Raw genomic sequence first — 15534 nt, 5'->3', positions numbered from 1 at the left:
CTGTTTAAGGGAGCAGACTTACTAGCATCCCCACAGATAGAGAAAGTATTCACATTCAGACCTTAGTATGTACCCCAGAGGATAAATTATCAGGTGCCCAAGCTATAGACAAAAAAGCATATAGCTTATGTCCTATCAAGTAAATCCACAGGCAAACAGAGTTCATGAGCTCCATTGCTCACTTTACTGCTAATCTGAGTAGCTGGTTGAGAGCAAAGACACATCCATACTAAAGTTCAGATAGTCTTTTGCCACTGAATAAACGAACCAGGTAACCCTGTGATGTCTAAACACTTGCATGCTCATCAGTGTAGGAAGAAGTGTTCCTCTACCTCTTTTGTTAGGCGAAGTATTGAATTTTTGATAGTAGCTTCTTCTCTCACTTGGTCTCTAGTAAGCTTTATATAATCTCTGCACCGAAGAGGTTTGATATCCATTGCTGTGTACAGCTTTCCTTGAATGCTTTTAAACAACATATCCATAGTCCTTGGCAGAATACCAACATCATCTTCTGTCCCTGAAAGTAACAAAAGATAAGATCCTAATTATTACTTTGAACAAGGTATACAGATTAATGAAGAAAGAATAAGCAACTCTAATATCAAGGCATATATGAGGAGTTTGGAGGCTGCTTACAGCAGGAAGCAGTGGTACTGTTTTGTATTCTCAAATGTCATTAGTGTTTTGAAAAGTAGTTGGTTTTCAGTCACAGCTTCTGCTCTACCCCTTAAACACTAAAGGGCATAACAAACCAAAACCTGTTGTAGTATTCTGCTTAAGCTTAGCCTTAAGGAATAAGCCAAACAAACAAACAACCCGCAACAGACAGACATTTAATACGAGATTTTTGGGTTTTTTCAATTGCATTTTAAAGGCTGCTTTCACACACTCTCAATTAAGTAATTTTGATATGGATGACTGATCTCTCACTTGCAGTCCTGTACCAACTTCATAGACTTGCAAAAAGAGAGGTGAAGACTCATTCCTTTCTCTGTGTCACATTCTTTTTGTAGGGTAAAACACTCTTGCACCCAAAAGGCAAGAGAGACAAAAGCCTCAGTGCATGCTTGATCTTTCTGAATTCAGATGCAAGTACAAAAACTTAACCTTAATCTCCAAAACAGAGAGAAATACAGAAGGGATAGTGTGCAAGAGAAACTGCTGTCCTATCTAACATTTTCCAGCCTCTGATAATTTCTCCTACCCCCAAAGCAATAGGTCTTTTACCAGTTACAGCACTATCTGTGTCACCTAAGTCAGAACACATGTAAAGTCTGGATGGCACTCAAACACCAAACTAATAACTAAATAACATATTAAAGTGCTGTTGCATTACTCCTCATCTCCTCTCTTCTCCAGTTATTTTTTGTTTATGGTAATGCCACTTGTAATTCAACTTAACATGAACAAAGTAATTGTCACTGATGAACAATGAATGGCTGCAAAACAAACCAAAACAACAGAACCAAAAACATGCTTCATCTCTCACCCAAGTCCTTTGCCACTGACAAAATATAGGCTTCCACATAACACCAAAGTGGAAAGGCTATATTGACAATACTGAAAATAACAGAAAAGGAAACATGGCACCCCATAGGAAACATTCTGCCTTGTCAATCACAAGTTAGTAGTTAAGTCCTGATAACAGAAAATGACAAAAGTATCTCCAGTCTGGAAAGTAACAAATCAAAAAATGTTTAACTACACCAATCAACCAATCCAGAGCTAATTGAGCACAGGGGATTGTACACCTTAGGTAAAACAACAAATAATAGGCATCTTGGTTTTTATTAGGATAGAAAAGAGCATCCCATTATTGTCACAGATTAACGATAAATGAAAGTATTGGCAGTAGTATAATCCACCTAACAGAAGGTCACTTAGACAATGTTACTTCAATAAAGTTCAATTTCAGATGGCACAAAAGTCTTTCTACTACTGCTTGTTTTATACACAGTAATATAGTATCTAGAACTGCCATTTCTTTATAGGACAAATTGTTTCCCCATGAATCAAGTTCTCTCATTTGTTAAAATACTAAAAAAAAAAGTATGACATCCCAGTATAAAAGATATTGAGCTTTAACGGTGTATCAGGAGACAAGGTCTCTTAGGACTTACTGATAAGCTCAGATACTTTATGCAAGACAGAAATACTTAGAAGTATTCAAATACGTGTCAAAATGTTTAGTCTCTGCCTACAATTGAAACAGCCTTAATTCCCTTATATGAGGACAGGGATTACAAGACACATAAGGCCTTCACAACAGTAATAAAAACCCCTTCAAAATGCTAGCCTGGTGTAGAATGGCTCACAAAACTTTACACGTTCTGATATATAGAAGATGTGTTTTCCCAGCTCCTCCTTCTCCTCCCTGACATTTTAGATACTTGGATGAAAAAAAAGATCATCCCCCCCCCCTCCCCGGTTACTACTGTCTTACCAAGCAAAATCACTATGTGTTTATGTAAACTCTGGCACTGACTGTCTGTGGACAGTTTTAGTGGTATTTGTTATGGAAGGAGCCTTTCAAAGGCTACTTTTCAAGAAAAGCTAATGTATTGGGCCTAGAGTTTAAGTTATAACATTTATGCTAGAATTAATCCTCAACTAGAAAAAGGAATATTATTCAAGGAGAACACATTTCCACTTATACCTTGGAATGTGTAGGTTTTCCCAGCATTTGTAACTCCATATGTAAAAATAAGACGATTATATCCATCTAGGAAGTCTTGCACTTGTTGCTTCATGGTACCTTCAAAGAATTCCTCTTGAGTTACTTCAGGTCCAAACACCTAAGCATTATCAAGAAACATCTTTGTTTAAGCAATCATTATAGGATATAAAACATTCTTTACAAGACTTTATATTCCTTATAGAATATAAAAGATCTTATAAGAGATGTGTATAATCTTAAACTATTGATAGTTTATAAAACATCTAGTTTGCTTGATATTAAATAATGCAGGTTAACCAACTTTTTACAGGATGAACATAAAAACTTTTAAAGATAACTCATTTACTCGTGAAAAAGTAAACTTCTGTATCATCTGTCCAGCAGTTTTTTCACTTAGTCGACTCAAACAGATTTTGGGAGGCTTCAGCATGATGCTTGTTGAGTCTTGAATTGAAACACAGTCCTATTAAAAGGAAGCACAAGCAATGCAGGCATGAAAAGAGTATAAAGAGCTCTGCTTACAGAAAAAAACCAGTCCATATATTTTTAAGAATTTTAAACTAAAATGTCATACCTGGACTTCATTTTCTTTTTCCAACGATGTAAGTGGCCTAACACGTAGGCAGACTTGTATGTGTCCCTTAGACTCCGAACTGCTCCTCTTAAATAAGAGATGAGGAAGTTAAAAACTTAAGTAGATTGTTTGGTAACTAGCATGTTAAGGCAGTTTTATTTTCATCAGGCTGTTTTGAACACTTGCTTGATGACATGGTAAGCAAAAATATTTCACTACATGGAGTTCTTGTAAGTGCTTAGACCCCTGCTGTTTGCTGTGATAACTTAAAAGAGTTAATCCTGCAGCACATTAAAAACCTTTCTGTGATTAAGCTGCTCTGAATTGGCAGTTAGCCTCATTAACAGTAGACTGATACACCAATACAGTACAAATTTAGTGTCACATAACTTAGTCTAATCCTATACATTCCCTCCAAGATAAAAACATAGTAAAGATGCTTTCTATCTTTTCCACAAAATACCAGTTATTCTTCTTGATGAAAGGACTAAGCTTATTTTTAAAGTTACACATCCAAATAATGCAAACATTAAAGCTTTCTTACCTGGTTTGTGTCTGAGCTTGAAGAAACCAAAGAAAACTCATCAGAGAGATCTGCTTTAATATCTTCCACACTTACTCGTCCTGTTCTTTCAAGTGTCTCATTACTAGCAATATAGGATGGTCTGAAAAATTTATTATCCAAATTTGGTTCCATCCTGAAAGATAAAAACAAAACCCTTTTCTCTGTGATCACAAAATGTAGAATGTCTGAAGACTTTTGAAAGACAAGTTCTTTTGAAACCAATAGCTGCAGGTCACATCATGATGAAACATGAACAGCCACTCTTCTTCCGATGAATAGCATCTGTTTACCAGGGAAAATATTTACACGTAGACCACAAACTTGCTTTAAAACTATGTCTGATGAGGAAGACAGTATTTTTTAAAAAATACAATTATATTGATCCACTTCTCCATCAACCCACTATGGTGTCCACTAAGAGCTCATTGCAAGAGTAACCCAACTTCATGGTTACCTCTGAAGGATCTGATAAATAGTTGGCATCATAAATGTAGCTTAATATAAGATAACAGTTCAGAAACATTCCAAAGACTAATAGATACATCTAACTATTAAGGGAGCACCAGAAAATTAGAAGGCCTCATGACAGAGTAGAAGTATTGGGTTTTAGGCATTTTTTCAGTCATTTTACAAATCAGTAATCCATTCATTAATCCATAAACTAGTGATTTTTATATATCTCTGAATCTAGGCAGTGACAACTGGTGTAGAAAATGAAAGTAAACTATTTCACTGCTGATAATAGCCAGGTATATTTCAAAATAATCTTTTAAAAGTATATTTTAAAATATTAGTATATTTTATCGACACTTTCCTATTGCTTTTTCCTGGGATATTATAGATGTTACTTGACAGTTTTTCTTAGAGATTAAGTTTAAAATAACTCATTACTCATAGACTAGAGAAGCAAACATTAGAGTTATTAGATACTTACCACATGGCCTGCTACAGTTTTGGAGCTTTCGACATTGAATGGTCTTCAATACTACATTCCCATGTCCATGCTACAGCAATGTACGTATATTGTCTCTCTAAATACTAACGGGGAACATACTGTTCATTAAAAGAGAGATAGACAGACCTGAGTCGGTTCAAAGCCCCTTTGCTCAGGAACAGCGTTGTCTGTTAACCAATCATGATATTTTTGTTCCCCCTAGCATGAAACCAGAAACATGTTTGTGCTTCAGAGTTGAAACATATTTTCTATCTAGTCTGTAAAATGCAAATACAGAACTTCATGAAGCTAGGCAAACATCGCAAAGGTGCAAACGAGGTAAAGCTATACATAAACTAAGGAGCAATGTTTGTTTTGCTTTTGAAAGTTCACAGCTTGAACAATCACTGACCTATAAATAAGCTACTACTGGAAAGAAACATACCTGTGTTGTCAGAGTCTGGAAGACTTACTCATCAGATACACAATGTCACACCGCAAAACTCTTTATCAGGCCTTGAGAGAAGACAGACTTGTTAAATAATTGACATTTCAGTTGCTTTAAATATAAGCTAATTTTAAAGTGTGATTTTTTAAGAGTACACTGTCATTCTGTGCCTTTTTACACGAGGCAAAAGACCAGCAGTAAGCTAGAACAGAAAAGCATTCATAGTCCAGCACTCAGGCCAGAGAAGTTTAGCCACTGACAGCATGTAAAACCCAAGATGCAGACTGTTCAACTGCCTCCACGTTGTGACACACACCACTATAATTAACTTTGATATTCTGGTGTCTAGAGGTATATTGCCTGGTTGTAGCCACTAAATGGTACTTGCATACCGGATTCCGTTACTGTAACACAACGGTTTAAGGGCTGCAGACGCCCCAGAAGGAGGGGACCCAGAGGGGCACACAAACTGAAGCATGGTCAGAGAAAGGGTAGAAAAGACTCCACACAGTAAGCCTGTCAGTTTACATCAAAGCACCATCCCTCATGCTTAAAAAATAGCTACTACTATAACTACTCCACACTGCTTTCCCGCATGGCTCCGTGAGCACGACGACACCGCGCCTGGCGTTACCCACGACTTGCAGTCCCACCGTAGCACCGAAAAGTTTCCACCCACCCCACCGCAAATAACAGCGATGGCCAGTGGGAGGAGCGCGGTGAAGGGGCCCCAGCACCGCCCTCCCGAAGGGAGCCCACGCTGCTTTCCACCGTCGCTATCCCACCACCGCCATCCCCTCTCCGCAGCTGCCACCTCCCTCTCTGCCTCCTCCAGCGAAAGCCCCACAGCAGCTTACCCGAGAGCAGCCAGCACGACGAGCTCCGCCCGGTGAAGGTGGCCCGGCGCTGTGCTGCACTCAGCCGCCGGAGCAACAACCCGGCACAACCGACACGCGCAGCGGCTCAGCCGCGGCTGCTTTTCAAATACCACCAATGGCAGGGCGCGGCGCCGCGCAGCCTTGCGGGAGGGCGGACGTTGCTGCGGCGAAAGGCTCGCTGGGAAGTGTAGTGTGCGTGGCGCGAGCGATGCTGGTGCGCGGCGCTGCGCGGGAAGGGCCGCGCGGGCCGTGGCCCGCTCTTGGGGGCGCTGGCCGAGACCTGTGTGTTTCGCGCGAACCGGAGCCGTCAGGGCCTGTCCCCTCAGCGGCAGCGGGACCTCGGCTGCCGCGGGAAGGTGACTTGGCCTCGCCGCACGATCCTGGGGCCTGCCCTCCCATGCCCGCCTGGCCGTCTGCAGAGCGCGAGCATTGCCGCTCTGGCAGGAGGATCGATGTAAGTTCAAGCTTGTATGGGTGGTTACAGTGATGCTATTTCCACTGGCGTTTAGTAGGCCGAGAGGCAAGCTGAGGCTTTGCAGTGAGCATATAATGAGGATAATCTCCATTTGCCGGTAGTGAAAGGGCAGAGGCCAGGTGACCCGCTCAAGCTGCAGATGCCCTGTGTCAGAACAGGGATCGGCAGAATACGAAAGTGCTGGTTTTAAGTTCAGGCTATGCTTGTTCCACACCATGCATTATGATAGTCATAGAATGACAACTGTAGAAAACACTAAGATACCTTTGTTTAAAACCTTCTACAGGTGGAAGTTGTTTGGTACCAGGTTTGCGTGATAGGGATTTAATTTCCTAAAGAGCGAGAAGATAAATTCTTTGGCTTTATTTTCAAGACAGTGTAATAATGTCAAACAGATCACCCTCTTCTAGAATGTCAAGGATATGGAAATGCACAGGTTTTGGTAACAAAAAACACTTTAAGTTTCTCTTTAGGCTTAGACAGGAATTCTTTGAACTTCAAAAGGGAACATCTGCCTCTTTTTAATTGAAATAACAGGGAAAGTAACTTGAAAGTGGTCAGTAAGTACCAAAACCAAACATTTCTTTTTCATCTGAAGAATGCCAGATAGTACAAGTAATTCTGTAGAAGAATAATGCTACACAGATCCTGTAACAGCTGCTTTTGTGAGATTGTCTTTAAATCCCATCTTTCTTTAAACAGAGGCTATGTGATCTTGGTAAAAGATCTGTACTGGTTTTGAGTTTGGATGCAGGCCATGTTACAAGAGTTGTTCCATTTTAACAGCAGAAAATTATGCAACTTTGAATCTGAAATTTTTTGCCAAACAAAACTGAAAAGCTGTTGTAGACATTCTTTTAAGACTTAAGCTAACTTTTAAAAAAGTATCTTAGTTTCTATTCTGAATGGAACAGTGAATGCAAACTATTGAATTAATGTAATGCTAAATCATCTTTTTTGTACTAGGAGGAGACTGAGAATGGCTGTCAAGAGAAAGAGAAAATTTAATTTGTGGGAGCAAACCTGAAAGTTTGCTTTTCCACTTGTTGGAAGGGAAAACTGAAGATCACTGAGTATTTTGCAGAGTGTATTCCTAAAAAGTTTGGAGGCTATTTCCTGCAGAAAATTGTTTTTGCTAAGTTGGTGCATAACAAAGCTCATGGTACACACAATATTTTGGTTTGGTTTGAATATTACATTCCTGTAACTTTTTATAATGCTACACATGCTGCATAATTTAAAACAATATCTCAAAGGACTACCATCAACACACTAAAAGAGCAAACACAATCTAACATGTGCTCCTAGGCTCACACAAATCATGATAAAGAAAACATTATATCAGCACAACCAACCCAGCCTGTTCTGGAGTGGGTGATGATGAAACTTCATCTATGTAAATAACCTTTATGGCTTTCCACCAATATATTCTTCAAGTGGCTTGTGCAAGAACAGCCAGTTGCAACAAAAATACCAGCTGCCAAAACTGTTAACTCATTAGCCCCCGAAATGTCATAGTTTCTTTTCAAATTCTCTATAACTTGTGGAGCAAGGTTTCTACTCCCCAGGTAGAAAAGATTCTTTAGAAATGACTTGTTACAACTCCCACCGTTTCCCTTAGGAACTCATACTCCTTATATTTGGGACAGGATTCAAAAGTTGTGAATAGTCTGTTCATCTGAGTGATGAGATGATGCCCCATGAGACAGTATATCTCAATTACCTTTTACATTGCTGTCAGAAGTAATTAGAGACAAAGTCAACCTGCTGGGACATGGCCCAGCATCCTTCAACACATCTGAACAGTGGCCAAACCAGGACTGCCTTCAGCTTCTTTGTACTCAGTTCACCTTCCCCAGGGAATTAACAAAGTATTTCAGTTTCCTCTTGTCACTCCTGTCACTACTTTGCTTCCCTATGCCCTGGCAGCGCTGCCTCCTGTCCTGATTGGAGGCAAAGTCCTTCAGGGTTTGTTTGCAGCCAGCTGGCATAGAGAGCCTTGTCACACAGGTGTCACACCGCTGCATTGCATTATCTTTATGGTAGTCTGCCACGTCAGCCACTTTTCACCTCTATGTTTCAGGGCAGTGCTTGTCATTTATCTTGTTATTTGTATGGTTCTGTGGATGCATTTCACAATTACCTTAATCTGAACCCATAGAGTGGTACCTTCTCTGTCTCACTCCCATCAGTTGCCTTTGGGTGACATTCTTTCCAGAGCATATACAGTTTTATGAACTCATGACTTTGCAGGCTGTTCATTTACATTTTTTAATAATATAGGTATATTTTCATTTAGCAGCTCGAGTCATATGTTTCTCAATTCATTCAATATAATTTTTCTCTGACTGACTTTTCATTCCTTACCTGTTTGCCGCTGATGCCTCCTTTTGGTTTTCTCTGAAGGTTAGCATGGTGTTATCTGAAACAGCAAGACTGGCTTTAAGGTCATGAGGAAAAAAGGCTTGGGTTTGTCAGTGTAATTTTTGTGCTTTAGCGTGCATATGTTCAAGCTTTAATCAAGCAGCACTGAAGCAGACACCTGAAAGCAGACAAACACGTTGCCATCCGGTGTGAGTTGACTATCACAGCATTCTTTCCTTCAAACAGACATGCACGTACATCAGATTGATTATGGGAGTCATGGTGATGTGGCCAGAGCATGAGGCTTGCAGTAATGTCCAGAGTTAGCACCTTGGCCTTGCCACAAAAACCCTCCTGCTCTCCTTGCCCCACAGCACTGGTGAAAGCCACCTCAGTGGGGAGCGAGACCACAGCTTACTCTCCACCACCAAGACCTTTGCCAGGCTTCTGGGCAAAACCCTAGCAGAAAGTGCCTGGCCCATGAGCTGCTGGTGCAGCTGGACACAGCCACAGATACTCCCTGGCTCAGGAATCCTCACTCTAATTGGGAGTGACAGAGTTGAGGCTGAGAGATCGAAGTGGGTCCAGGCAGTGAAAGGAGCCTGGCCAGGGTGGCTCCTGGGCTGTTGGGCCCTTTCTGTGGGGAGGCAGGGACTACAAATGTTGTGGCTGTTTCGTAGCTAATTCAGTTAACTGAGTAGTTGCAGAATTTTGGGCAGGGTGGGAGGAAGCCCTCACTGTAAGGAGCTTGGAGATGGTGTGCTCTGGGAGCACAAAATACAGTCTGAAAAATGAATCGTGGACCCATTGGCAAAGACCAGCTTTGAGGAGCACATACCAGTGGGAGATAAGCAGCCAGGAGCATGGGGAGGGATAATTGCTGATGGGCAGCTGGCAGCAAGCCAGAGTGTCTGTTGCTGGGCTTGGGCCTTGATGTTTGGCCTCTGCCCGCTTCCTTGGGCAAGGGCTGGCTGCTTCAGCAAATGACATGTTGGGGCGGCCTGTGCTGTGTTCTGGGTTGTTTAGAAAGTCATTCACTGGGGAGACAAGAGATAGGGAGCTCACAGCGGGAAAAGGCTTGTTTAGGTGTTGCAATGTGTGTGCTTCTCATTCAGTGAGGCCATCTGGTCCCACACCAGTTTTTTGTGTAATGAAGATGTCCTCAGCATATCGTTTTTAAATTTTCATAGCATCATTTAAAAACTTGTGCATGGCAAACATGGAATCACTCCTCAAGCAGGAGCTGTTTTGTCTTAAATAGGAGAAGATTTGAAATAGATTTACTGAGAGGTATTTTATTCAGTTTGCGTAACTCAAGACTTAGTCTTTGGAAAGAGTGCAGCAAGACAAAATAGCGATCACTGTTTCTTCCCACTTCACCTTCAACCCTATGGTTATTCCTTCCATCCTTATTTGAATTATTGCATAATTCTCTGATGAGCTCAGGAAATGATTTCAGCTGTAACCAACTTTTTAATCTTGCAATTACACCCAAAAGTTTCAAAATAAATTATTCTCTGTAATATGGCAATATAAATAATCACTGTTTTGAAGGTTGAGTGTTGCAATTTGAAATCAGAAACTTGATCATCAACAGTCTTAAAACATACCTGAAGACATTATTTTGTGTCTTGGATCATTATCTTTACCAAGTGTATGAGTCTACTTAGGCCCAAGTTTATTTCAATTTGAAAAGCTCTTTAATAAGCATACGTAACTGAGTGCCGCCCAATGATAGTGTTTTATACTGCTGTAGTGACTAAAGCAAGTGAATGGCTTCGGTGGTCGGAAGAATTAGTAATGCAGGCTTTTTTTAGCATTATTAGTATGCTGTATGTTTTCTCCACCCACCTGTCCATATTTAAATCTTCTGTTATTGAACAGGAAGCTTTTCAAGGCAAGATCATTAAGGCCTTTCATTAGGGTGGTCATAGTAATGTTTTCCTAATATAGTGAGATTCTTAACATCACCGGGGTTTTTTATGTTAAAATAAATGATGTCCAGAGACAGGCAACAAAGCTGATGTCTGGAGCAGCTGAGGGAACTGGAATTGTTCAGCTTAGAGAAGAGGAGGCTGAGGTGAAACACAATCACTCTCTACCACTACCTGAAAGGGAATTGTAGGAAGTGGAAGTCAGTCTCTTCTTTCCAGTAATGAATCATAGGGCAAGAGGAACGGGGTTCAGATTGTGCCAGAGGAAATTTAGATTGGCTATTAGGAAGAACTTTTTCACCAAGATGGTTGTTAAACATTGGAAGGGGCTGCCCAGGGAGGTGGTGGAATCATCATCCCTAGAGATATTTAAAAGATGCATAGATATAGTGCTAAGGGATATGGTTTAGTTAGTGATGGGCTTGGCAGTGTTAAGTTAGTGGTTGGACTTGATGATCTTAAAGGTCTTTTCCAACCAAAATGATGCTGTGATTCTATTAAAATGTGTTTCTATGATATATCCTACTCACTCAAACAGTCAATTTGGAGTAGAATTTAATAGTGATTCAAGATGACTAACAGTGAGAAGTATTTTGTGTATAAGTGTATAAAACATTTATCTATGTTTTACAGCCAAGAGAAATTGAAAGTTATTAACTGGAAGGTAAAAAAAAAATACTGTGGTTTTTTTTTTCTTCTGCCTTTTCTAGAATCTTTCTGTAACTCTGGCAACGGATGTCATAGGACCACTAGTGATGGCTGAGTACTTTTGCTCCTTTATTGCTGAAAGAGACTGAAGCATTTGATGTGAGTCAGCTGACCAGTCCAAACAATACAGTATCATGTAGATAGATGATATGTCAATATAACAGCAAAAATGCCTCTATTGGAGAACATGGTAAGAACTTTCACATTGGGACAAAAGTGTTTGTCCTATAAACGTTTCAGCTTTTTTGTCTGACTGATTCAGTCATGTAGCAAGTAGTGTAGTTGGCTATCAGGGGTTTGAGATACATCTTGTGAATTGTTAATCTATTGTTTTAAAAGTATAAAATCAATGGCAGTTTTTTTGTGAAAGCATATTTATATGAGAAAAGGTGACTACTCTTAAGTTGTGTGCTGTCTTATTTTTGAGTCTACATGGCTGGCTTTTCTATATTTGCTAAATATAGTTTCTGGGGCATTTATGATGTGCCTCAGAAAATTAACTCCATCCCTGCCAGACCCAGTACACTGTTTCACTTCAAGTTGTGGTCATGCTGAATCACATAAACCATACATTTTTGAGCTATGGGTAGTCACATAATTGGAAACTTCAACAGAGAATTGACAAGGAGAAATACAGACAGTGTTGAGTAAGTGTGTAATAGTCTTTGCTGCTAGTCAACATTATACTGATGTCTCAGGACATACTCTTAGAAATGGCTCTACAGCCACAACGATAAATTGAATCCTCTACTTAGAGAAGTCAATAGGAGTTTTGCCACTGTTTTTACATAGCTAGGATCTTACATCTGAGTTTTCCTATGGATAACAAGTCCTTATATCCTTTGGACATAAAAATGGAGTAGTGTTATTGTTACAGAAGGATAGATACAGTCCAGAAGCATTGGCTACTTTAGAAAATGTGTTTTATATAAATGCTGCTTATATTTCTTGAAGGGCATTTGAACTGTTAATCTGAATTTTTGGGAGTTCCTTGAAATGCACTTCTGTTTTGGTCTGGGTTTTTTTTTTAATTTTTAAACCTGTGCCTAAGTTCTGAAAATATTTACTTAATGTCTGTTTAGCTTCAAGACTGGAACTAGACCTGTTGCCACTTTTTGCCATACATGATGTTAATTATTTTCTTTGCAGACAGTGTGTTAGCTTGTAACCTCCAGGTTAAAGGCTGGAGATAAAGTTTTACTAATAAGAGTTGGAATTCATTTCTCTCCATGTGTTGTTGATTCTTTTTCAGTCATCCACATAGCTGTATAAATACCAATGTGGGTAACTGTAATTTAAAAGTAAAATCTCAGGACTGACTTTCCTAAAATTAAACATGTGCTTGAGTTTTATTTCAGTTGAGGTGTCAGAAGTTTTATTTCAGCTCCCGGCTGCTTACTGAAATTCTTCATGGTGTAAGAAATTTAAGCTTTAATCCTTAGGATTACTTTTTTTGAGAATATTGTTTCTTCTTTTGTAGTGTTAAATAAAATACAGGCTGTAAATAGCTGTCTAATCATCTCAGGCCCCTCAGAACAGCCCCAGAAAAATTTACCAAAGACATTCTGTTGATCATCACATTTAAAGCTGCTGCTCTGTCATCTTACTAGAAACTTAGCAAGAACGTGAACTCAATAGGTATCTAGAGTAATGCAATTCTGAAATATAGAAACTGGCCAAGATACCAAAATATATCTAAAAATATATCAGATATATAGCTGATAGATGAAAAAATGGAAAGATTCCCACTCAAGGGGGGTGTGTACACACGTGTGTGTGTGTGTGTAAAGTATTGTGTAGAAGCCAGAAGATGGGACACTTCTGTGTCTCAAAAATATAAGGTGCCTCAAAAAGATGTGGTTCAATAGTAAGGATTTTACTACTCATGTAATATGGGCTAAATCCATGGAGCAGGATAAGTTACAGTGTAGCTGCTACAGTATTTTGGTGTAGTGTTACTCATCTTTCTGACTCTGACATCCAAGACAGCTTCTTTTATTCTTGGTAAGTATCAACTGTCTGTCTTGACCTCAGAAGCTAGTACCGTTCTCTAACAGTATGTACCCTTCCTTGGAACATCATCGTGGCTTTGGGCACTTGAGGCTCTCCTTGAACTCATGTGAGGATGTGATTGGAGTGAGATAGTCACACCACTGACCTTCAGTATTCTAACTTGGGTTTCCTGTAGGGCTCATGGCGAGAAATGCTCGGAATAGTTTCAGACCAAAGTTAAATTCTTGTCCTGGAAGTGCAGTTACGCTATATGCGATGGCTAAGCAATATAACGATAACCTAAATTCTCCTCTGGAGGAACCCTGCTTTCTTCATTAACCTCTTAATTTAGATTGCAAAATTAATGTTTAGTATTGCTTAACACAGTAATCCTAAAGCATGATAAAATGACAACAAATGAACATATAGAAAGCAAATTTCTTAACCAGGGACTTATCTTTAAAGGACTTGAAAATAATGGCTCTTTGACAGCACTGAATGGCCCAAGGCATTTCCTGTTTTGGTTTGAGCTTTAGTCCTTTTTTTTTTTTTTTTTTTATGAGCTTATATTTGATTAGTATTTCAGGATGGGCAATGCCCATACTGTAGGATAAACGGAAGGCAGGGAGCTTAACACATGCTAGACCACTGCCCTGCATAGAAAGAAGTCATACTACTTTAAAAAGTGCCCTCTGCAGTCCTTGTAGAGAAACACAGTCTTCTCTGAAAGTAGACCAGCAGATGAAAGGTGATGAAAACTCTTGAAGTCTTAATTGCTTCTCAAAGAGTGGATTAATAAGCAGCCAGTTATTTTAATACATTCTTATATGATTCTTTTCAGCCAAATCAGCAAGTGGATGTACATGGACAAACAAGTGCTGGGACAGCAGAAAAGCAGGCAGAAATGTTGGTGGGACAAAAGGGCAGGGCTATTTCTCTTATGGTTGGTAGTCTTAGATTGGCTAAGTGGCTTGTGAAGTTGCATCTTTGGCAATTCTTCAGCAAGGAGTCAAATATGCAGGTAGCTAGCTGGATTGCAGCCTTTGAGCATATCCAGACTTGATGAGTTAGACAGAAACACAGTCTAACATCAGGCAGCAGCCCTGCGTGATATTGTCACAAGATACTACAGCCAAGGGTAAGCACAATTTTGAAACAGGCCAGGCTTCCTCACTGAAAGTTTGCCCACAGCTGAAATCAGTGGAAAGATTTCCACTGAAATGATAAGTGTTACCAAGCACTGGATGGTCTGACCCCCTGTAGTCACAGTTAACCTCATTTTGCAAAAACTGAGATGTAAATGGCAATATTCCATGGCTAGTAATTCAGTTTTGTGCATCTGCATTTCCCTTTGCTGTTGCAACAGAGTATGGGATCTGACTGAGTTCCAGTCAAGTGCTTTGTATAGTGTTGCCAAGAACTGTCCTACTGCCACGCTTCATCATGTACGTGAGTGCACTGGAGAACACATACACATTTACAGAGCATGGGTGAATGACATTATAAGAAGAAGGTACTTATTCCAGCAATTAATCCAAATATTCCATATAAAGCAGATTTAGGCATTGTAAAAAGAACCAAAACATGCAACAATTTACGGTTAAGGAAGGAATCCTTTTATTTTAAGGATAATATTAGTATAATATTGGAAATGAGTAATTGTGCACCCCATTTTGAACCGGACGACTCATACTCTTGGCAAATTAATTATCCAAGACAAGTGACTCAGAAATAGATGCTATAGTTTTCTTATTGTTTTAGTTAGACATCTATTACTGTTACAAATAAACATGAGGTTGATTTCAGGTATAACAAATGTAGCTATACCCTGCAAATTATGTCAGTTTTGCCTGAGGGTGTTTTACACATGCTAGTTTTTTTATTTTGATATTTTGTTTTCAGTTTTAGGTGGATGAGTGTGTAAAGCAGCCTTGGCCACTGAGAATCTCAGCAGTGAACTTGGACAACGAAAATCTACTGTGGTA

At 39.6% G+C, this 15534-nt stretch overlaps 2 protein-coding genes across 11 annotated transcripts in view; one reads left to right on the top strand and one right to left on the bottom strand.

Annotated features, from left to right (window-relative positions):
• KIF20B (kinesin family member 20B) overlaps positions 1-6139 on the bottom strand; it is a 36612-nt gene extending 30473 nt beyond the window's left edge. For all 5 annotated transcript variants that reach the window (XM_062001124.1, XM_062001122.1, XM_062001123.1 and 2 more), the window contains exons 1-7: positions 6056-6139; positions 5196-5266; positions 3796-3949; positions 3252-3338; positions 3024-3140; positions 2657-2795; positions 333-517 (exon numbers count right to left, since the gene is read on the bottom strand). In XM_062001124.1, the coding sequence (XP_061857108.1) occupies positions 333-517; positions 2657-2795; positions 3024-3140; positions 3252-3338; positions 3796-3948 (681 nt within the window). In that variant the 5' untranslated portion in view covers position 3949; positions 5196-5266; positions 6056-6139. The remainder of the gene's footprint in view (positions 1-332; positions 518-2656; positions 2796-3023; positions 3141-3251; positions 3339-3795; positions 3950-5195; positions 5267-6055) is intronic.
• Positions 6140-6272: 133 nt separating this feature from the next.
• Positions 6273-15534, top strand: part of PANK1 (pantothenate kinase 1) — a 48960-nt gene continuing 39698 nt past the window's right edge. The window contains exons 1-4 of one of the 6 annotated variants that reach the window (XM_062001080.1): positions 6273-6530; positions 11560-11656; positions 14916-14994; positions 15452-15531. The gene's annotated coding sequence lies outside the window, so the exon portion shown is untranslated. Of the gene's footprint in view, positions 6531-11559; positions 11748-14915; positions 15063-15451; positions 15532-15534 lie in introns of those variants that run through there. The other 5 variants (XM_062001076.1, XM_062001081.1, XM_062001079.1 and 2 more) reach the window with 5 other exon arrangements.

Source organism: Colius striatus, chromosome 8 (assembly GCF_028858725.1).
Source record: "Colius striatus isolate bColStr4 chromosome 8, bColStr4.1.hap1, whole genome shotgun sequence".
Classification (NCBI taxonomy): Eukaryota; Metazoa; Chordata; class Aves; order Coliiformes; family Coliidae; genus Colius; species Colius striatus.
The sequence above is the reverse complement of the archived record's forward strand: the minus strand, read 5'-3'. Positions and strand labels throughout refer to the sequence as shown.